The sequence below is a fragment of the Cherax quadricarinatus genome, chromosome 44, assembly GCF_038502225.1.
Source record: "Cherax quadricarinatus isolate ZL_2023a chromosome 44, ASM3850222v1, whole genome shotgun sequence".
Classification (NCBI taxonomy): domain Eukaryota; kingdom Metazoa; phylum Arthropoda; class Malacostraca; order Decapoda; family Parastacidae; genus Cherax; species Cherax quadricarinatus.
Genome location: NC_091335.1, coordinates 12,033,227 through 12,058,575, shown reverse-complemented (window position 1 = coordinate 12,058,575; position 25,349 = coordinate 12,033,227). Strand labels below are relative to the sequence as shown.

The window sequence follows — 25,349 nt, the reverse complement described above, 5'->3', positions numbered from 1 at the left end:
GATCTAACATATTCATATGTGCCTACCAGATGCTTAAGCCCATACCACTTAAAATTTTCACACCCTGCCAATAACCCTTCCTGGGATGACCCCCCACTCCATTTTTCTTTCACCCTGGATTTACACATAATCTTGGTAATCCTATTCTACACCATTCTATATAAATACCCAAACCATCTCAACAACCCTCTCCTCCATCCTCTCAATGATGCCTATCGTAACCCCACATTATCTTCTAATTTTTAGGCTCTGAATTCTTTGCATAATATTTACACAAGATATTATATGTGTATGCTTCTGGACTGTTGTATTCTGAGCACCTCTGCAAAAACAGTGATAATGTGCGAGTGTGGTGAAAGTGTTGAATGATGATGAAAGTATTTTCTTTTTGGGGATTTTCTTTCTTTTTTTTGGGTCACCCTGCCTCGGTGGGAAACGGCCGACTTGTTGAAAAAAAAAAAAAAAAAAATTACTCAAACATTACATTTCCACTAATTCTAGCCTCCTCTTTGCTGTAAAATTTAAAGTCCATACTTCACACCAATATAAAAAGGTTAGTACCATTATACTATGGAACATTTCTCATTTTTGCTTCCATAGATACAACTTTCACTCTCCACATTGTCTCCCTAATCCAATTCAATTTTTTATCTCATCTTTCATAGATCCATCTGCCAACACATTCTCAAAAATCTAAAAACATTCACTTCCTCTACTCCTTTCTTCCAATTTGATATCAAATTTTCCACTGCCTGAACATATTTATTACTCTCGTGATCTACCTGCTAAAATTAATGTAGAGTAATGCAGACAATATAAGCCTCTCCTTGTGTGCTGGTTATACCTACATTCACTTTCATCTTAACATTTGTTCAGGTGTGATTAGCAGATCCTTTAAGTTTAAATTATACACTTTCACCATCACTCACTCCCTCATCGTCTTACCTGAGGGGCACAAATACTACAGTTCACAAATGCAAATATCCCCACCCCTATACTTTGCAAACTATATTGATCACGTACAGATTTTTTTTTTTTTTAACACGCCGGCTGTCTCCCACCGAGGCAGGGTGACCCAAAAATGAAAGAAGCACTTTCACCGTCATTCACAAATAATCACTGTCTTTACAGAAGTGCCCAGATATGACAGCTTAGATGTCACTCCAAACAGCCAATACCCCAAACTCATCCTTTAGAGTGCAGGCATTGTACTTCCCACCTCCAGGACTCAAGTCCGGCTAACCAGATTCAGCAAATATATGTTGCAAATTTGGAATTACAGTACCAATAAAAATGAGACGCTATATAATAGCAACTCTCGGTAGGACTCTCAGTAGCCCTGGAGCACACCTGTGAAAAAATTAAAGTTATCAGAACCTATATCGTGAAGGAATTTGGTGAAGAAATTGCAAAAGACATTATAACCCTCGCAATGGAATTTACCAGAGTTCCGAGACAAAAGACAACTGAAAACCAGCCTTTGCTTGAATTTACCAGAAAGAGCAAGGAGTCCAAGGGAGACCCCATGGACTCACTGGTAGAACTATGGCAACAGGTATTAGAGGTAGAGGAAAAACCGGCAATGGAAACCAACCCGGGCAGGGAACCAATGCCGGCTCCAACCTCGGGACAAGCAGATGCTGAACCCGAACTCACGGGCCTACAATCCATTGCAAGGTCCCTGAAAATCCTGGCGGACAGAGTTGCCCGCTTGGAGACTAACAGATCTACCACGAATAACGAAATACCAAAAAAGAAGAGACTGAAAACAAAAGATAAAAAACAGAACAATACAAACAATGAGAAGAAAATTAGTGAAAATCCAAAGAACACTAACAACACTAACAACACTAACAAAAAGAAGACTAACAATAACCCAGCAAAAACCAATAACAATAACAACAGTAAAACGGAGACTAACGGGAAAAATCAGAACCAAGGCAGATACAAACCCTATTATAATAAGAAACCTTTTTATAGGAATAACTATTATGGTAATAACCCTTTTTTCGGGAAACCGAACAGATTTGGGGGGGAGGGGTCCTTACAGATACAGGACGAACCAGGACTGGAGACAACCCTACCAGACTCGAGCAGACTGGTGATTTCCAAAGTAGACCTCACGGAGAATGAGAGGAGGGTCCTGATCAAAGGACTGTCCTTCGTACCGGGTCCACCGAGCGAGGCAACTAGGGAACGGAACCTGATCAAGACGTGTGACAGATTGGAAAAGCTCACGAATGAAGAATTCGACTGGGCTTTCCAACGAGACATGGAAGGAAGAACTTGCAGGTCGAAGCCCAGGGAACAACCCTCAACGACACAAAAATATATGAGAGCGTTGAGGCCCCTAACAGAACCAGCAAGAAAACTACCAGGCCTGGGTAAGAAGATGAAGATGAAGAAGAATTTGGGAAATCATAAGAAACATTACAGACCAAACCTGAAGAAAAAAGAGAGAGCCAGTCTTAAGAACCTGAAGCAAAGACGAGACCTAGTGATTTCGGACGCCGACAAGGGATCCGAGATAGTCGTGTTCAAGGCAGAGAACTATAGGAAAGCGGGCTTGAAGCATGTCTCTAATGAAAGCACTTATGAAAAACTAGACAACCCAGAGGAAGTGTTTTCACAGATTAAAGCCACAAGCAGCAACCTAGTCCTTCACCTGTATAACAACGATGGACAGAAGGGTGTCATGAATGTAGCACTAAGAGATTCCCTCTTAACCTTCCAATCCAAGGTCCCAAACATGTATTTCCTCCCCAAGACACATAAGAGCTTGGATGAGGAACTGGGGACTTTCAAAACCAGACCTGTGCTCTCAGGTTGCGCAGCACCGACTCGCCCGATGGACAAGATGATGACAGCGATACTAATGCCCTTGCTAAAGCTCCTCCCGGACAAGCTGAAGGACACAACTCACTTCCTTCAAATCCTAGAGGAAACAAGAGCAACAATGGGCAGGGCTCCAGACAACCTAAGGATTGTCTCACTAGACACTGTATCCTTGTACCCATCAATCCCCCAGCAGGAGGCAGCAAGAACGGCGTCAGATTTTTATTGGGAAAACTTAGAAAATATCAGAGAAGACCTGGCCCAGCTGGGTATCAGGAAACCACCTTCAAGATCACTGGTAGAGGACTCCCTGTTACATATTATGAGAAATACCATCTTGAAATTTGATAATACCGTTTACAGGCAAAGGACGGGCACAGCCATAGGGGCTTCCATTAGCGTGGCAGTTGCGGAAATCTTCGTTCACTGTAAGATAGAACTAGACAGATTTGAGACAGAGCCACCAATTATTCTGTATAAACGGTATATTGATGATATTTTCTGTTTAATACAGGGAGAACAAGAAACCATCCAGCAACTAGTGAACTGGGCTAACGAAGCACACCCATCACTTTGTTTCACCTACGAAACTAATAATCTTAAACTTCCCTTTTTAGATACGTTAGTCTATTTGAATGCAGATAGATTTATTCATAGCAAAACCTACTACAAGCCGGGTAATGCGCACCAGTACCTCCACTGGACGTCTTCCCACCTGAAGAGTCTCAAGGAATCACTGCCTTATTCCCTGGGTCTGAGGATCAAGAGGATCTGCAGCGAAGAAGAGGAATTCCTGGCATCCTTACGAGAGATGTGGGATTTTTTCAGGCTGAGGGAGTACCCAGAAGATTGCCTCAGGAGAGCTGCAGAAAAACTGAAGACGTCGGACAGACTCCAACTCCTCCAGCCTGTGCAACGGAAGGATGATGGAAGACTAATTCTGACAACCCTCTTTGACAAATCTTGGGCAACAGGCTTGAGGAAGGAATTAGACCAGCTATGGATGTGGGTAAAAAAAGAATTCGGGCCGGCCTCGTGGATGAACTATTTCCCGGAAAAGCCCCCAATGCTGGCCTGGGAAAAAGACAGTTCACTGAAGGACGATCTAATGAGAGCCAAGTTCCCTAAGTGAGACAGACCATGTCTCGACCAAGAGAAGACGACATAAGTTGGGCAGAGAAATCAAGAAAAGCCAACCTAACCTATGAGAATAGAGTGGGACAAAACCATGTTTCGACCAGAAGAAAATGACATGGGGTAGGCAGAGGGATTGAGAAAACCAAACCTAACCTATGAGAATAGGCAGAAACAACTCACGACGGCGCTAAGTGGAGTGGAGCGGCAAGGACCTGTCACATATCACGGGACCACTGCAGCTTCTCTCCGGAATGAGTGCCCAAGTGTTTTTTGTTCTCTCTCCCTCTCTAACAGGTGGAAGGGATCTTGTGAAAACAGTTCGAACAGACAAACAGGACTGGACGACGTTTTGGCGCCAACCGAACCCAAGAGATGGATTCGGAAAATGGCAGACGGGACGGAGCGGACAAAGTGAGAAAACATATTTTGATAGGACCTGCGCCGAGACATCCACGGCACCAGAGACCACGATCAACGTCTACTCAGGAATTCCTGATGTCTTAACAATCTGAAAACACCACGACTTCAACCTTAAGATCTGTCTGACGATCCGACACAAGACACAACAGAAACGCCTCCACATAAACCAAGGCAAATCTGTACATTTGTTCAAAACATGTCAACAAAGAGAATTTTTAAAAAAATTATTAAGGTAAATGAAGATATTTAAAATGATTTATAGTTACACATTGGATGATTATAATAATGAAAGAAAGGGAATAAGGTAAAGAGTGAAATTTCTATGAGAAATAGCTAAACATGTTCCAGCAGATAACAGGAAAAAAGTGAGGTCACACTAAAATATCCACAGTACCAGTATTATTGGTGTATGAAAGTTGCAAACAAGATTGACTGTATAATGGGACATCCTCCCAGCTGCACTCTCTGGAATGCTGTTTTGCATGTTTTGCCAGCCACCCACTGGACTGCGGGCTGTGGGCATCAACAGCTTGCTTGATCAGACCAGTAACCAGGAAGCCTGGTCTGGGACTGGGTTGCAAGGGCAGTGACCTCCAGATGATTATTTTTTTCAAGATTTTGCTCAAATCTTACTTCTTAGTTACAAGAATTATATAATCAACTTAATTTCTATGTCAATCACCTATAATATTTTCCAAAAATTTACTCCCTCACTAACATTCTTAATTCAAACACCACAATATTCACTACATTTTACTCCAGTTACTCATGTATTATTTTATAACAATTACTAACCAAGTATTTACACATCTTGTTCTTTCACATAGCTTTCACAACAAATTTAAAACCTATATGAATGATCACCCACTGAATATTGAGCACAACATGACTATATTACCCTCTTTTTCACGTACTACAATATCTCAAATAAGTTATGCTATGTGGAATACTCTGACATAATTCACAAGCATAAACTCACTTATCCATAACATGGTGACGAAAGCATGAAGGTATTACGTAAGGTTTTAAATTTAAATTTAAATTTACATACTGTATTCAATATGTAAATATGTATATAGAGGTCTATAACTTGTGAATGAGTTGTGTTTCCAGTATTTCAAATTATAAATGGGTTGTTTGTAACTGGGAACAAATTATACTATGCAGTACAAAACGACAGAATAAGGATAATTTGCCACATAGAAATTCACTAAACAATAATAGTTTTGGACCTCATTCATCAACTGCAGATCGTTGAAACTCAGGCGACTGAGAGTCAAGAATCCTGTATACAGTATAAAATATATACTAACACCGTATTAAGGCAGTCAAGGGAGACAACGCTGTCTACCATAGTGTAGTTCATGATACACACAGTTCCATTTTAATTAGAAAAATTGAGTTCTTAGTCAACAGACCCTCATTCTCACAATGGAACTTGACAGTTCCTGATCAGCCAGGTTGTTGTGTTTATGCTTGACTGTGCTACCTGCACCAAAAGCCCGAATGATCAGATGGCCATCAGCCAGGAGGCCTGGTATGAGACAGAACAGTGAGGTGATGAGCCCTGGAACTAAGAACATATTGGGAACTACCTTGCCCAGATGGCTCATAATATAATATACTTGTAGTATATAAGTTAAGCTTAAAGTCAATTCTAACAGGTGCTTTTGAAATATCTGGAAGGGAAGAGGCAGACCAAAATTTATGTATTGTGTAAAAAAATTATTATTCATTCTACAAACAAATAATGTGATTGCAAAGACACTGCATTTCCCTTGAAACAATAAAATAAATAAAATGAAGATGGCCAGACCAATGGAGATTTATTATGATGAAGATGCCTGATTAGTATTAAGTGCCAACAATAATTAATAATAAAACACTTTTGCCTTAGCAGGAGGAGTAACTCTACAGACTATTAGCATGTAAGAATAATTTCATTTAAACATAAAATTTTATAAAACCTTTATACCCACCCTATCATTAATAAACAATTAACAAAAATAAAAATACAAGCAGCACCATTTAATAGTGCATAATTTGCCTCGAGTATATCCGAAACTACTGAGCCAAAACTTAACAGATAAACAACTACCACTATAAAGTAACATTTGCCCCACTGAAAGTATATACAAATCATTAGAAAAATTAACAGAAAAAGTTGCAATTGTGTCATTACAATTTTTCAGAAGCAGAAAAAGTTTAGGGCAATTATAATAATGCTATATACTTTACCTCAATCTGAGCTGCATTGTTCACCTCAAAAGTGTAAACTATACTACTAACAGCACTATCACGGCCACAGCAATAATTTTTGCTTCAAGTCAATTAAGTTGCATGAGTGATGAATGGTTTGAAAAACCGACAAGTTGAAGTTGCATGAGGCTCTTCAGAGGTACCTTGCACACATTGTACACCCAGTAACTAAAACAAAATCCCTTCTATAATCCCTTTAGCCAGCTCTTACATCAAATATTTATAAAGCTGAAAACTAATTATAACACTTGGCTGCAATAGAAACCAAACACAAAAAGGCCTCAAAAACATTCGTTTAAGCATCATGTTACATTTAAAAAGCATTATGAAAATCAGTTCATTTTTTAACTAATTCAATTTTATGATAAATGCTGGCTAGACAAATTACATCACAAAAGCTTGCCTTGCCTTCAGCTTGGTTAAAAATTGCAAAGAAATACTAAAATATATTAAAAAATTATAAGTATGATAGCCATTACCAAACACCACATGATACATTCCACCTGCTTTGTCAGCCTCCCTGGGAATAATTCTTCAGGTAACAGGGATTCAAAATTCATGCTTGTACATTCCATTATTCTTATATGGAATCAAGCACACCAAATGCTGCATTTTCAGTATCATATTATTATTTTATACATTTACACTTCAATAGTTGTACAAACTAGAAGACTGAGCAAAGGTTTAGATTTCTTCAACTTCACACATGCCATCTGGCTCAAACACATACACAATTCAGTTATATTACAGACCCTTTTCTCTCAAACATGGCATCCAATAATATTTTTATGTAGTACGTACTACCTAAATATTCTTACCTTACAAACTAATAAATTATTATTTTTTTAAAGCCTTTCAACCTTCTCCAATGAGCCCTTGACAATCGCAATCTTTCCATATCAGTCTTGTCTAGTTACTGCACAATATACAGTGAACCCCTGGATTAAGTCGTCATCAGAATAAGTAAAGTTTTCTCATCAAAATATTGGCTCGGTGATTGTCACTGAACTCGGAATAAGTCATTCGTCCGGAATGAGTCCGCATGGCCAGGGTGGCCCAGACACTCCATGTACAGCCAGTGTAAAATAGTTTACCAGCCAGTGAGGACAATCCCACGCTTTCATAAGATACATTTTCTATTCCATTTTTTTAGTGCTAGTAACTGCTATATAAGCCACCATGGGCTCAAAGAAAGCTTCTAGTGCCAGCCCTTTGGTAAAGAGGGTGAGAAACATTATAGAATTCAAGAAAAAGATCACTGTAAAATATGAAAGTGGAGTGCGTGTCACCGAGCTGGCCAGGTTATATAACAAATCCCATACAAGAACAAGGAAATAAAAAAAAGGAAATCAAGGAAGCTGTTGTTGCGAAAGGTGCAAATATGTTTACAAAACAGAGATCACAAATATTGGAAGATGTGGGGGCTTTGTTGTTGGTGTGGATCAACGAGAAACAATTATCAGGAGATAGTGTTATGCAGTCAATAATATGTGAAAAGGCAAGGCAGTTGCATGATGATCTCATAAAGAAATGCCTGGAACTAGTGCTGGTATTGGTGAATTTAAGGCCAGCAAAGGCTGGTTTGAGAGATTTAGGAAAAATAGTGGCATACACAGTGTGATAAAACATGGTGAGGCTGCCAGTTCTGACAAAAAAGCAGCTGAAAAATATGTTCAGGACTTCAAGGGGTACAGAGAGGCTGAAAAATTCAAACCCCAACAAGTGTTCAATTGTGACAAAACAGGCCTCTTTTGGAAGAAAATGCCAAAGAGGACCTACATTACTCAGGAGGAAAAGGCACTCCCAGGACACAAGCCTATAAAAGACAGGCTAACTCTCTTGTTTTGTAGTAAGGCTACTGGAGATTTCAAAGTGAAGCCTTTACTGGTTTATCACTCTGAAAATCCCAGTGTGTTCAAGAAAAACAGTGTCATCAAGAGTAAACTGTGTGTGATGTGGAAGACAAACAGTAAGGCATGGGACACGAGGGACATTTTCCTTGATTGGTTCCATGAAGTGTTTGGCCCCAATATGAAAAAATATCTCCTGGAAAATAAAATGGAACTCAAGTGCCTCCTGGTAATGGACAATGCTCCTGCTCATCCTCCAGACTTGAAAGAGCAAATGGTGCAAGAGTTTCATTTCATCAAAGTGAAGTTCTTGCCCCCTAATACCACTCCTCTCTAGCCCATGGACAAGCAGGTCATTTCAAATTTCAAAAAAGTGTACACCAAAGCAGTGTTTCAAAAATGCTTTGAAGTGACCTCAGACAATAAATTGACCCTAAGAGAGTTCTGGAAAGATCACTTCAGTATCCTCAGTTGCATAAACCTTATAGGTAAGGCTTGGGAGGGTGTGACTTCCTGGACTTTGAACTCTGCTTGGAGAAAATTGTGGCCACAATGTGTACAAGAGAAGGATTTGGGGCTGACCCTGAGGAGCCTATGCCAGTTGTGGAATCTATTGTGGCATTGGGGAATTCCATGGGGTTGGATGTGAGTTTGGAGGATGTCGAAGAGTTGGTGGAGGACCACAATGAAAAGCTAACCACTACAGAGCTGCAAGACCTTCATCTGCAACAGCAACAGACCACAGCTCAGGAAACTGCTTCAGAGGAGGAGGAAGAGAGGAGGAAGAGAGATGGAGGACGGTGCCTTCTTCAAAGATTAAGGACATTTGTACAAAGTGAACAAAGGTGAAAATATTTATTGATGAACATCACCCTGACAAAGCTGTTGCAGGCCATGTTGGCAACATGTACAATGACAATGTTGTGTTCCATTTTAGGGAAGTTTTAAAGAAATGACAGAAACAGACTTCTCTGGAACACTTTTTTGAGCAACAGAGGTCCAGAGACTCTCAAGCTGGTCCTAGTGGCATTAAAAAACATAGAAGGGAAGTAACCCCAGAAAAGAACTTGGTACCTGAAGTCCTTATGGAGAAGGATTCCCCTTCTCTCCCTCTCCCATCTCATCACTCATCAATAAGTCTTCAATAAAGGTAAGTGTCATTTTAGTCATGTTTTTTTTCTGCATGTCTCATTGCTTTCTGTGTAGGGAAATGTATATTTCATGTAAAAATATATTTTTTTCTTAATACTGTTGGGTGTCGGGAACGGATTAATTTAATTTCCATTATTTCTTATGGGGAAAATTAATTCGGAATTAGTCAGATTCAGGTTTAGTCACTCTCTCTGGAACAGATTAATTACATAATCTGGGGGTCCACTGTATTATGTTTGCTGCCTTACACACACACACACACACACATACACATATGAATGAGTTAAGAATATGTTCACTGGAGAAACACAATTATTATTTTTATTATCACACTGGCCGATTCCCACCAAGGCAGGGTGGCCCGAAAAAGAAAAACTTTCACCATCATTCACTCCATCACTGTCTTGCCAGAAGGGTGCTTTACACTACAGTTTTTAAACTGCAACATTAACACCCCTCCTTCAGAGTGCAGGCACTGTACTTTTCATCTCCAAGACTCAAGTCCGGCCTGCCGGTTTCCCTGAACCCCTTCATAAATGTTACTTTGCTCACACTCCAACAGCACGTCAAGTATTAAAAACCATTTGTCTCCATTCACTCCTATCAAACACGCTCACGTATGCCTGCTGGAAGTCCAAGCCCCTCGCACACAAAACCTCCTTTACCCCCTCCCTCCAGCCTTTCCTAGGCCGACCCCTACCCCGCCTTCCTTCCTTCCACTACAGACTGATACACTCTTAACACTCTGTTTAGCTCCATTCTCTCTACATGTTCGAACCACCTCAACAACCCTTCCTCAGCCCTCTGGACAACAGTTTTGGTAATCCCGCACCTCCTCCTAATTTCCAAACTACGAATTCTCTGCATTATATTCACACCACACATTGCCCTCAGACATGACATCTCCACTGCCTCCAGCCTTCTCCTCGCTGCAACATTCATCACCCATGCTTCACACCCATATAAGAGCATTGGTAAAATTGTCTTGGCTAAATTGTCTTGGCTAAATTAATAATGAGAGAGCAGAGTACTTTGTAAATGGTGCCCCAGTGATTCTAAAAAGCTATACCACTGTTAACAAAAAAAAAAAAAAAAAAGAGAGCAATGAATTTTAAAACCAGCAGTAATAAAGCTAATTGGGTGTATTAAGAGCAAGGATTACAAAACTGGAAACAGGTTAGTTAAAACAGGAAGAATTGTAGTGCTAACTTACCTATCTAGAAGTTACGTATAATTTCAAGAACTGACTAAAGTACCCTAGGTAAATATAGAGAGAATCAGAATACAAGAGCTAGTGAATTTTGATGTAATAATTAAGAAGATAACAGACCAGGATTTGGTTTAACCCTTAAGCTGTCCATACGTAGATCTATGTTTTTTAACGTGCTTTCTTACGGAGAAAATCAAGGTCGGAGCACTATGCACGCAAACATAGATCTACGTTTGGACAGTTTAAGGGTTAAATTAAATAATTCTAGAGGACCAGTGGGAAAAAAATAAAATAAATATAAAACAAAGATGAATACAAAACCAGTGAGATAAAGCAAAAAGAACTTTGAAAATATGTAACTATCTAATAAACATCAGGACCAACGTACGTAGAGAGATAGGAGGAAAAGGTTGCAGATAGCATTTAATAAAAAAAAATAACAACAACATTTACTGGTGATAAAACTAGCAGCTAGGATCAACAGCTGTAAGTCCATTTGACTAGAATCGTTATGCTTTACATAACTGGCACATTCCAAAATGCATGAAATAAATGCCATTTAATTTTATAACAAATATGTACATTTCAAGAATATTTGTTCTGAATTGTTTGAGAATTTAAGATTACCAATAACTAACGACAAGGAAGGAAAACCAAATATCTAACTATCATATGTAATCAAGGTAAAGTATATGGAAGAACTACTAAGAGGGGCCAGGGACTCAAATACATAACTAAGACCATCCTGATGAGGAAAAATGTCAAAAGATAGAACTAGAATCAAACCTACAGTTATTATCAAAACAAATGAATTAAATCAAAACAGATATGAAGATAAAAATCCAATATGAATAAGATAATAGGTCTAAGGAAATGTGTGAGGGGGACATGTCCCTAACTAAACACAAAGGATCAAATAGCACACAATACATAACTAAACACAGAAAGGAAATTGAGACAGTAAAAGATTTATAAGATTTTTCTTTTTTTTTAACCCATCAGCCAATTCCCATCAAGGCAGGGTGGCCAAAAAAAGAACTTTCATCATTCATTCCATCACTGTCTTGCCAGAAGGGTGCTTTACACGACAGTTGTAAAACTGCAACATTAACACCCCTCCTTCAGAGTGCAGGCACTGTACTTCCCATCTCCAGGACTCAAGTCCGGCCTGCCGGTTTCCCTGAATCCCTTCATAAATGTTACTTTGCTCACACTCCAGCAACATGTCAAGTATTAAAAACCATTTATCTCCATTCACTCCTATCAAATACACTCACGCATGCTTGCTGGAAGTTCAAGCCCCTCGCACACAAAACCTACTTTACCCCCTCCCTCCAACCCTTCCTAGGCCATCCCCTACCCATCCCTCCCTCCCCTACAGATTTATACACTCTCGAAGTCATGCTGTTTTTGTTCCATTCTCTCTACAAGTCTGAACCACCTCAACAACCCCTCCTCAGCCCTCTGGATAATACTTTTGGTAATCCCACACCTTCTCCTAATTTCCAAACTACGAATTTTCTTCATTATATTCACACCACACATTGCCCTCAGACATGACATCTCCACTGCCTCCAGCCTCCTCCTCATTGCAACATTCATCACCCATGATTCACACCCAAACAAGAGTGTTGGTACAGCTATACTCTCATACACTCACCTCATTGCTTTCATGGACAAAGTTCTTTGTCTCCATAGACTCCTAAGTGCACCACTTACCCTTTTCCCCTCACCAATTCTATGATTCACCTTATCCTTAATAGACCCATCTGCTGACACGTCCACCCCTAAATATCTGAATACATTCACCTCCTTCATACTCTCTCCCTCCAATCTGATATCCAATCTTTCGTCACCTAATCTTTTTGTTATCCTCATCACCTTACTCTTTCCTAGATTCACTTTTAATTTCCTTCTTTTACATACCCTACCAAATTCATCCACCAACCTCTGCAACTTCTCTTCAGAATCTCCCAAAAGCAGTGTCATCAGCAAAGAGCAACTGTGACAACTCCCACTTTGTGTTTGATTCTTTATCTTTTAACTCCACACCTCTTGCCAAGACCCGAACATTCACTTCTCTTACAACCCCATCTATAAATATATTGAACAACCAGGGTGACATCACACATCCTTGTCTAAGGCCTACTTTTACTGGGAAATAATCTCCCTCTCTCCTACATGCTCTAACCTGAGCCTCACTATCCTCATAACTCTTCAATGCTTTCAGTAACCTACCTCCCATACCATACACCTGCAACATCTGCCACATTGCCCCCCTATCCACCCTGTCATACGCCTTTTCCAAATCCATAAATGCCACAAAAACCTCTTTACCCTTATCTAAATACTGTTCACCTATATGTTTCACTGTAAACACTTGGTCTACACACCCCCTACCTTTTCTAAAGCCTCCTTGCTCATCTGCTATTCCTACTCTCTGTCTTACTCTTAATTCTTTCAATAATAACTCTACCATACACTTTACCAGGTATACTCAACAGACTTATTCCCCTATAATTTTTGCACTCTCTTTTATCCCCTTTGCCTTTATACAAAGGAACTATGCATGCTCTCTGCCAATCCCTTTGAGGGTTTCGGCCGTACTAGTACGGCTTACGACCCAGGGTTTTCTAGCGCCCTCAAATCTAGTGGGAGAAAGCTGGTAGGCCTACACATGAAAGAATGGGTCTATGTGGTCAGTGTGCGCAGTATAAAAAAAATCCTGCAGCACACTGTGCATAACGAGAAAAAAAAAACTTTGACCGTGTTTTTGGAATAAAACAGCAACTTTGCACTGTATTTTCGTATGGTATTTATTGTTGTATTCTAGTTTTCTTGGTTTCATTTTATAGAATGGAAGACATATTACAGAAATTGAGATGAATTTGACTGGTTTTACAATGAAAAGTACCTTGAAATTGAGCTCAAAGTAGCAGAAATGTTCGATTTTTACCTAAGTTCAAAAGTAAACAAATCATGCCAAACGTCCAATACACGTCAACTGGTGAGTCTAATATTCTTTCACAAGTGCGCTGATATTATTTATACCATTTCTGCACTAATGCAGCAGTCTGCATAACAGTAAATCTTCTATTTTTTGTATGAATAAAAATTGAAAGTGGAAAGCCAAAGAAATATAAGAGGGGCCTGGGGATGTGACTAATGAACAGAGGAAATGTTATTTTAGTGCCAGGAATGTCTTTCTTGTTTATTCTGGACCCTATTTAGAAATTGGCATCTTTTGAAATTTGTGTGAAATTGGCAAAATTGCTAAATTCTGACCACTGTATTGGATAGTTGAAATCAGTAAATGGGTGGTTTCTTGTACTCATTCAATAGAAAAAATGGAGTTCTAGAGAAATAGTTATGATTTTTGTCGACTAGTTCACTGGAATTGGTCAAAAATAGGGCTCAAAGTGGGCAAAATCGCCGATGCGTAAACATTGTCGAGACAGCTAACTTCGCGAGAGCATAATTCCGTAAGTTTTCCATCAAATTTCATACTTTTGGTGTCATTATGATCAGGAAAAGATTCTCTATCTTTTCATTGGAAAAAATAATTTTTTTTTTTTAAATTTGGCTGACCCTGAGAACAAGTCTCGGAGAGGGCCTGTCAACCCTCAAAGGGTTAAATAATAGCACCAATCACTCCAAAACTATATCCCCACCTGCTTTTAATATTTCTATCTGTATCCCATCAATCCCAGCTGCCTTACCCCCTTTCATTCTACCCACTGCCTCACGAACTTCCCCCACACTCACAACTGGCTCTTCCTCACTCCTACATAATGTTATTCCTCCTTACCCTATACACGAAATCACAGCTTCCCTATCTTCATCAACATTTAACGATTCCTCAAAATATTCCCTCCATCTTCCTGATACCTCTAACTTTCCATTTAATAACTCTCCTTTCCTATTTTTAACTGTCAAATCCATTTGTTCCCTAGGCTTCCTCAACTTATTAATCTCACTCCAAAACTTTTTCTTATTTTCAACAAAATTTGTTGATAACATCTCACCCATTCTCTCGTTTTCTCTCTTTTTAGATTGCTTCACCACTCTCTTAACCTCTCTTTTTCTTTCCATATACTCTTCCCTCCTTGCATCACTTCTACTTTGTAAAAACCTCTCATATGCTAACTTTTTCTCCATTACTACTCTCTTTACATCATCATACCACCAATTGCTCCTTCCCTCCCACACCCACTTTCCTATAACCACAAACTTCTGCTTAACACACTAACACTACATTCTTAAACCTACCCCATACATCTCTGACCCCATTGCCTATAATCTCACTAGCCCATCTATCCTCCAATAGTTGTTTATATCTTACCTTAAACTTCTACTTGCATTCATTTTACACATACCTTTACTTTTCTATGTTCTTCTAAATCATTCTAAATCCTGTAATATTTCCTATCCAACCAAGGAGGTCTAGTCTGTGACTGGGCTGTGAGGAAGATAATCTCCAGAACCATTCACAGATAAAAAGATCACAATTCAGATGACCCTCCAACTACAACAGCCCCACCCCTCCTTCAGAGAACAGCTAACCAGTTTTTCCTGAATGAATGTTACCTTGCTCACTCTCCAACAGCATGTCCATTAAAAAACCTATCCACCACACACTCAATCCTGGTTTTCAAGTCCCTTCAGGTCTACTTAAAGTAAACCTCATCAGTAGAAAATAAAAACAAAAAATTGATAGGACAATAACACATAAAACCAGAGACAGATAAGGAAGATTTCTTAGCATAATGAAGAGGGAAAGCAAGGTCACAAATCAGTGCTAAAAGGGCACAAAAAAATATTTATTCACAAATAAATGAAATACTGCTGGAATGGGATTTAAAAGATGTGTAATACAATCTTTGGAAACTTAAACAGTTATATGACAACCTAAACACTGAAGACGGGACACCACAAACACAGCTCTGTTTCTGTAACTTTTAGTAAAATATTTAATCATAAAATGCAACTGATCCCTTCTCCTAAATAAATCCCAGATTTTTTTTATTTAGCATTTTCCAAAATGTTTACTCCCTGCAACAAATGTATTGATTTCTTATCAGATTAATAAGCTGCATACAGATTCACAACATAAAACAAGAAATTAAAATAAATCTATAAGCAACTCTGTACTACTTGTATTTAAGTTGTTTGGACCAATATGTTTTTCAGCTATTAAATCATTATTTCAATAACAATCACTTTGGGAAGACCAACTGGAAAATATGTAAATTCTAACTCTAAACCCTTGCTTCCATCACTTCTTACTTATATCATGCAGCCTTTACCCATATTAAAAGCCATGACATGCGTGCATGTTCGTACTCACTCTTATTCACCAGTGCGAAACAACAAAAAACAGTACCACTGCTTTGCAAGTCAAAAAAAGGTCAATGCAATGTCATGCAATTTGTGTGCCAAAATATCATGCAGAAATCCTAACAATCTGTGACTTTGAAACAAGCAATGGTAGACCATGGAATATAATTATAATCACTTTTGTAATTTGTGTATCCTAATGCTAAACATGCTAATGTGAATTATGTAATATGTATGTGAAATAAAGGACAAATTATTGCATCAATGTTATTTAAAAAAATGAAGAAAACTCATTAGGACCAAGAAAATTAATAATTAAAATTTGCATCTCCACAACATACATACATATACATACATACATACATACATACATACATACATACATACATACATACATACATACATACATACGTACATACATACATACGTACATACATATGTACATACATACATACGTACATACATACGTACATACATACGTACATACATACATACGTACATACATACGTACATACATACGTACATACATACGTACATACATACGTACATACATACATACATTCATACATTCATTCATACATATGCGTGCATAAACAGCAATCTTTCAATATTCACAGGAGATTGTTTTTAAGTATCAGCAAGAGGAGGATAATTCACAAAAGAATATGTGTGCCCTAAGCACTGATTTTTTTTCAATTAATATTGGGTACAAATAAGTATTATCATACCTGTAATGATGACAATTACCTATCCGAGTATGCAAGGGAATGGGAGGCGAGCTCTAGCTCTTGGTCCTGCCTCTTTTCCTACCAACCAGAATGAATGAGTCTTGACAGATCTATTTTTCACATTGATGCTGGTGAAGGCTTCTTGATTCAAGGAATTTAAGCTGCCCTTCCCATCCTCATAACTTTGATTACCTCTCATTTCCTAGTGCTCTTTGACCTCTAAAAATTGAGGGCTTCTCCATGAATATATCTGTTTTTGAATCCCTATATGAAATTTGCTTCCATTGTCATTGCTCAGCTCATTCATTTCTAAACCACTCTTACACTAAAGAAACATTTCCTGATGTCCTAGTGCTCATTTGAGTGTAGCCAACCATGTTTCCTTGTTCTTGGTGCATCCTTGTCTACTCTTTAATGTTCTGTATGTTGTGATCTACCTTCATGTTATTCATTTTTCCAGCAAAGTCTTTGTAGATCAAAGTCTTTGTAGATCATTTCTGTCAGCTCAGGGACCAGTCTTTATGCACTCCTCTGTACTCTTAAGTTTTACTCTGTTTAACAAGTGGAGGGATCTGCATTGGCATTACATATCCAAGAATGGGTTACACATGGTAAAGTGTGTTTTGAACAAGTCTTTCCTGTATGCCATTCTTATCTCTACAAGCTTATCCTATGCTCCTGATGTTATTTTGTTTATAAGTACATCAGGGAACAGGTATAGTGTAAGGATTACTGCAAGGTCTTTTTCTTTACCTGTTTTTGTGAGCCCTACTTCCAAAAATGGTGTTGGCTCCCAGCATCATAATTGTATTTGGTTGACCTGAATTATAGTACATAATTTATCCACCCATTTCTTAAATCTATCCAGGTCTTTTTGTAGCTTTCTTTCATCCTGTTCAGTTTGCATTCTCATTAACATAAAGGTACTGTAGTGATGATGATGGTGTGTGGTGGAGTGTTGGAGCACAGTTTTTTGCAACTATGCCTATGCCATTGTAGCAACAATTTTGAATCTAAACATAAAGAAAGAGGTAATCTGACTATTTTGATCACTAGAATTGTTCCATCTGTTACCAAGTTATGATCTTGGCACAATACATAAATATGTAAACACAATGAATACAGAGAGAGATTATGAATTTTACATAAAACAGTATTCACCATGGTAATTACCATTTATTGTAATGAACAACCAAGTTTAAGATGAAAACAGAAAAGAGCAAGGTAATCAAAGTAAAAAAAGGATTGGACAATGAAAGATTTTAAGTCAGAAGTCAACATTCTGTATTTAGATAGTATATACAACTGGTTGTGTTAATAGATGGGTCTGTAAATACCAAGGTGAATAAGAAAAATAGATGACAAAAAGTAGGTAGCTGGGGCAATAGGAAATCTATGGAAGGAAGTTTATCAATGGAAACAGAGTAGTGTCATGGTGGTCCTTAAATGTTACAGCAAGGAGGATAGAAGCATTGGAGATGTCATGGTTAATATTAACAAGTTATGTGACTATCTTGATGTATGGTGGATGAAAGCAAGGTGATGACCAGAAAGTGTAAATGAAGTCCCAGGAAAATGAGAATTGAGAAAAGAAGAGGGAACACTCACCAAAAATGACGGAAATATGCAATGAGCTTAACTGAAGACTGCATTATGCTTACAAATGACTGAGGGCCAGTGCCAAACTTAAAAGGGTAGGTAATCCAAGAGAAAATATCAAACATTAAAATTACTAGTAGTACTATTGAAAAAATAACCTTCAGGCTGTCCATCATGTACCAGTACATCATAGCAATCAGAGGCTATGACATACTATTACACAATTTATAGAGCCCTCAAATTTGCTGTGAATAGCAAATTCTGACCTATACATGAAAGAATGAGTCTGTGCAGTGGGTGTGCACATACAAAAAAAAGCCTGCCTCATGCAATGAATGATGAGAAAAGTTACCTCTGACCCTGCATTTGAGGTTTAAAATAGCAACTTTGGGGCATTTCTTAGGATGGTTTTTGCAGTTTTATTAGCTGTTTTTTGGCATGAATAGATGGACCACACTAGTGATTTGAGAAAATTTGGGTTGGTTTAAGATTAAAAAAAAATATCACCAAGAATTCAAAGAGGACCTAAATTACTGCAGTGATGCTTCACACATATTTAACAGATAATTAACATCTCTGAAAATATCAAACAATTGAAATGTAGCAATATTAAAAAACAAAAAAAAAAAAAATTGGCATGATGCCCTTAACTACATACCAATGTCCTTAATAAATGGAAACGAAAAAAAAAAGGGACCTTTTCACCATTTTCACTTTCTAGAAAGCCTTAATGCCCTTGTAGAACACAGCATGAATTTGGAAATAGAAATATATAGTGAGAAGAAAGAGAAGAAAGGACTGACTGAATATATGTATCTAGACTGTATGAAACATATATAAATGTGCTAATCAAAAATAATTGAACTACAAAATATGAGTTAGAAAGAAATGCTGAAAACATCAGATATGCCCCATTGGCTGATAGAAGGAAAATAGGGAACATGATCCGATTAAAATGACTTGTGTAAAAAAAGGTAATAAAAGTGTATAAAAGAAGAAGCATGTTGACTTAAATGCTAGCAGTGCAAGGCTACAGTTCTGAAGTGAGGAGAGGGTGTTAAAAAAAAAAAAAAGGAAGAATAATGAAAAGAGACATACACTGAGGTATAGTAATAGCAACCACTGGATACTACATAAAATTATAGATGAAAAACCAAGAATGGGACATTAAGAGTAAATGCCGCTGTAGCTATAAAACTGCAATTACAAACAAAATACTCTTTACTTAACATTTGAAACCTTTTTTGAATGTAGAGCATCTATTCTTAAACAGCTATTTATTACAACTTTGAGTTCATGCAGGGAAGCTTGAAAAAAAAAAAAAAGGTTGGGAAAGCCAGGTCTCCTGTCTCTTGAAGAACAAAGAACAAGAGTGACTATTTCCATAACATACCAAATACTCCAGGTCATTGGAAAGGTGACCAATTTAAATATTTTTACCAGAGAAGGCACTAAAATAATAAAACACAGGTAGAGGCTCAAGTTAAGGTATGTAGGAGAGAGGGAAGTGGCTGTGAAGCATGGTCTTTGAATGTTACAGTGAGGAGGAGGCTGGAGGCAGTAGAGATTCCATGTTTGAAATCACCAGTGTATTATATGAATATTATGCAAAGAGTAAGGGGCAAAAGAATCTGGAGGCAGTATGGTGGTATGAAAGATATAATTATGAGAGAAGAGTTGTTGAGATAGTTTGCCCCTTAGAAAGGATGAAGCAGGGTATGCTAACCAAGAGGGTTAATAAATACAGGGTGAATAGGTGGTGGTGTAGGGAACATTTAAGGAAGGACTTGTGGGGCTTCAGCACTCAGCAGGCATGCATGAACATGTTTGATTGGAGCAGAGACAAACAGTATTTCTGGGATCTGACTTGATGTTGGAATGTGAGTTAGGAAGCACTTATGAAAGGATAACAGAAAATCAGTTAGCTAGACTTGAGCTCCAAAGATGGGAGGTGCAACTGTCATACTCTCCCTAGGATGGGGGAGGGATGTTGAAGTTCAGAGTGCTATTTGAATTATGACAACCAAGAACTTGTGAAAAAACAGCAGGGTACAGAAGAATACAGACTTCACTATATACCTTTGGAACCTGAACATTCCTACCCAATTTTTGAGCACTCACTGCTCTTCTCAATAATTTAAATTATCTTTCTTTTTCACAATTCCAACTTAGCCCACAAAAATATCCCTACAATTTAAAATATGTATATTGTAAATCAGTGAATTAAAAAAATGAGAATGATAAGCTTTCTACCGTATGTACTGTACATGATTCAGCCTTAATTTTTCAAAAAACCCTCGTTTTATGCCACGTTCATTTCTTTAGCTATCAACATTCACTGATAATGATAATAGTATATGGAATGATACTGTAGTTAACAAGTTATCCTGATCTTCACAGCACTTCAATGTTGGTATCTGTTATCACGAAAACTACAAAATATTTAAAGCATTAAAAATCAACAAATCTAAGTAAAAATATTAGCTTTTATTAAGAATACTGTGAGCATATGCACTAAAATCCTTAGATTCTACAACAATGATAGATGGTGGGGTAGGATATAATGCAACCACTAATAGGCACAGAACAATAAGATGCAATAAAAACAAAACTATCAATATTAAAACATTAATGCAATGGTATGAAGGGAATTCATGTGATATTCTAATGGTATTCATACTCACTTCAGTTATATTAAAATTATGCAATAAAACTCCAGGGTGCAAAGGCAAGAAATCTTCCGAGGTACAGATGGCCGCTTTGTGCGAGGTTAGAAACTGTAAAATCACAAATGGTGTCATCATGAATATACAGGAAAATTACATTGGATGACAATGCAGCTACAGAATTGTGGAAAGGGAAGGGGAGGGAAAGGGAGGGAAGGAAAGGAAAGGGAAGGTAAAGGAAGGGAAGGTAAAGGAAGGGAAGGGAAGGATTTAAAGAGTGAAAGCCAGGTAGGGGAGTATGGTGTGAAACTCACCTGTGGAGCAGCCTGACTGGCACGAAGAGAGCACTGGGGTTGAGCACTAACGGGGGAAGGAAGGCTATACGGTGGTTTGCAGCCACCTGCTGCTGGGGTCAGGGTGAGGCAACTCCATCATCTGCAACATCAGGCAAACAACCAAGCCTTTACACCACTGACTTTATCTCTCACTCATCTTTTCTCCTGGCCAGTGGGTCCTCTGATGGGTGTTGACAGTGGCGAGTCTGACTTTCATACAACTTTCGTGAGCTTGATTGTAGTACAGTAATAGCTAACTTCATTACCAATTAAAGACTATTAAAAATAAAACTTAAGAAAACAAAATGGAGGAAGGCATATCTGCTTTGAAATGTCTAAGGTGAGCCCTATATAATAACCAATTAAACAACCGTCAGAAGGTTAAAGCTGCTCCAAAGATACCGCTACACCATACTCTACCCAACAAAGCTTAATGAAAGACAAATTTACCAAATTGTAAATTTATAAAGCTCAGCCACATAAGCCAAATAAAATTTTGGACATTCTTATGTTTTTAATTAAGAACTAAAAATACTTGCAGTTTGAGAAACATTAAAGTAATCCTAAATTATAATACTTCTTAAGGTGGCAATGACATTGATCAAGAGGAGCCTTTTTGTTTTAGTACTTAAGGACCACTGCCACTAATTTAGCTGAATACCAATTTCCTTAACTTTCGAACGAATTAAATCATTTGTAAATTTTTGATAAAAAAGAAAAACTGAGCGGAAATGAATATCACCACAGATGGTAGTAAACAGCCCAGGAGATGACCACTAAGCCCATGGTCAAGGAAATAACCAAGCCCATGGCCCAGGAGAATAAAGTAAGAGATGGCCGGGGTAAGACGAGTGGAGTAATGGGGAGCGGGAGGTGCATACAGGCATGGATGAATGGGTAAGGCAGTCAGTGGAGCCCAACTACATACTCATGCATATTACCATGCACCAATTAGCTACAGGATACATTTTGCTATTAAAACATGCTGTGAGGTGCACATAATGTACAGCCCACCATGCACATCCTCCGACACAGCATGCAAAGTACTTACATTGTCCTGAGTAATCAAGCCTGCCGTATCCTGTGGGACAAAAACCAGTTTTATGGTCATGCAAACCCACCCTTTATCTATCTCTAATTATTCCCCCTAGAACATACAAATGATCAATTCGGACAAATCCTGTGCTGCCACAATTTGGCACAACGGCTTGACGAAAGGAATGCTATTTATAATTTAAACTTTAACATTCGAGAAACAATACTAAAAACCACCATAACAGCAACTAAATTATAGTGTGTTGGTCTTCCCTTTCATATGCTGTAAACCTAAGTATTAATGTACTACTTTGTTAGCCTTCTCAAAAAAAAAAAAAAAATTGTTACCCTAAGTATTACATTATCATTCATGTACTTAATGTAGACCATAAAAAAATATAATATATTGGTACCCACAAATTTTGCAAAGTGAAAAAATTGTTGAGGGTTTTCACACCTTTCAGCAATAGTATAATTAAAGCCTTCAACTCTCTTTTGCTGCCTTCAGGGATACATGGAACAATATCTTTTATTCTGCAAACTGAATACCTTTAATAATAAAAGTGCATAAACTAACATGGAAATTCATATACAATTACAATACTTCAAACCTTAAACACAAATTATATTTAGAACACCACAAGGTAGAGAATATAATTTTAAACAACTTTTCATTATACAAGCTCTCTCCGGTTTACAAAAACATACGAGTATATACATAAACAGAACAGTGAGAAACAATTTTGGAAATACGGTAATGCACCCAAAAAATGTACAAAATACTGTAGACTATACTTTCATAGGGTAGACAAGGAAAGACTGTTAGAGAGGCAGGAAATAAGAGCACAGGGTCACAGTGAAAACTTAATCCTCAAACTATGCATGGGTAAGAGCCATGACAGGCCTAGTGTGGGAATTAATTTTATTAATAAACATTTTTCTTATATGATTGTAAAGCTTCAAACACCAAACATAAAGTAGCTTAAAAAATATACAGCAATTCAAAAATACCACCTCTATGCTTTTGTATCATGTGCTGAATTATACAGTTTAAGGCCTGATTAAGCAGTGTTACCTAATTTCAAATAGCATCTAAATACAGTGGACCCCCGCCTTACGATCAGCTCCCAACTCGAACAATTATGTAAGTGTATTTTTGTAAGTGCTTTTGTACGTGTATTTTTGGGGGTCTGAAACGGACTAATCTAATTTACAATTTTCCTTATGGAAACAAATTCGTTCGGTAACAGCACCCAAACAGACTTCTGGAATGGATTAATATCATAAGGTGGGGGTCCACTGTATTGTATACTGTATATAATAATATACAGTATGGTATTTTACTGCATACAATAATATAAAGTGAGGTAACTAAAATGCTGGGAGCAAGGGATTAGTAACCCCTCCTCCTGTATAAATTACTAAATTGAAAAACAAACTTTTTTTTTGTTACTACCCTGCCTCGGTGGGACATGGCCGGTTTGTTGAAAAATAAATAATTAAAAGTATGGTTTGGTCATTTAGAGAGAATGGATCAAAGTAGAATGACATGGAGAGCATATAAATCTGTAGGGGGGAAGGGGGGGGAAGGGGTCATCCTTGAAAAGGTTGGAGGGAGGAGGTAAAGGAGGTTTTGTGGACAAAGGGCTTGGACTTCCAGCAAGCGTGTGTGAGCGTGTTAGATAGGAGTGAATGGAGATGAATGATATTTGGGACCTGACGAGCTGTTGGAGTGTGAGCAGGGTAATATTTAGTGAAGGGATTCAGGGAAACCGGTTATTTTTATATAGCCAGACTTGAGTCCTGGAAATGGGAAGTACAATGCCTGCACTTTAAAGGAGGGGTTTGGGATATTGGCAGTTTGGAAGGATATGTTGTGTATCTTTTTACGTATATGCTTCTAAACTGTTGTATTCTGAACGCATCTGCAAAAACAGTGATTATGTGTGAGTGAGGTGAAAGTGTTGAATAATGATGAAAATATTTTCTTTTTGGGGATTTTCTTTCTTTTTTGGGTCACCCTGCCTCGGTGGGAGACAGCCGACTTGTTGAAAAAAAAAAATATTAGTTAATTATTTGTCTTTTGAGATATTAAAGACAGGGTCAATATGGAAAGGTTGGAGGGAAGGAGTAGAGGAGGTTTGAAATGAAAGGGGCTTGAACATTCAATATGCATGTGAATGTGTGTTAGATTGGAGTAAGAGGAGGCAAGTGGTTTTTATGACTGGATGTGCTGTTGAAGTGTGAGCAGAGTAACCGGTTAGCCAGACTTGAGTATTGGCAAGACGGTGATGGAGTGAATGATGGTAAAATGTTTCTTCTTTTTCAGATCACCCTACCCCAGTAAGAGATGGCTGGTATGTTAAAAACAAAAAGTAGTAACACAATAACATCTGACATGTGACAGGCAAGTTGAAACAAATAACTGCAACACTGTAGTTGTCAATTAATCAACTACCAGCAATTTCCTGTCATTAATCTGATAAACTATATTTACACTTTATATCTGTTAATGGGAGGTACTACCGTCCTGCCAAGTGAGTGTAAAACGAAAGCCTGTAATTGTTTTACATGATGGTAGGATTGCTGGTGTCCTTTTTTTCTGTCTCATAAACATGCAAGATTTCAGGTATGTCTTGCTACTTCTACTTACACTTAGGTCACACTACACATACATGTACAAGCATATATATACACACCCCTCTGGGTTTTCTTCTATTTTCTTTTTAGTTCATGTTCTTGTTTATTTCCTCTTATCTCTATGGGGAAGTGGAACAGAATTCTTC

General features: G+C 38.0%; 1 protein-coding gene across 5 annotated transcripts in view; it reads right to left on the bottom strand.

Moving 5' to 3' along the window:
- Positions 1 to 25,349, bottom strand: part of Zdhhc8 (zinc finger DHHC-type containing 8) — a 117,025-nt gene that overhangs the window by 33,872 nt on the left and 57,804 nt on the right. For 2 of the 5 annotated variants that reach the window (XM_070094098.1, XM_070094100.1), the window contains exon 7: positions 22,580 to 22,609. The exons of 1 other annotated variant lie outside the window; for it this stretch is intronic. In XM_070094098.1, the coding sequence (XP_069950199.1) occupies positions 22,580 to 22,609 (30 nt within the window). Of the gene's footprint in view, positions 1 to 20,648; positions 21,305 to 21,507; positions 21,629 to 22,579; positions 22,610 to 25,349 lie in introns of those variants that run through there. 2 more of the 5 variants (XR_011393148.1, XM_053789178.2) reach the window with 2 other exon arrangements.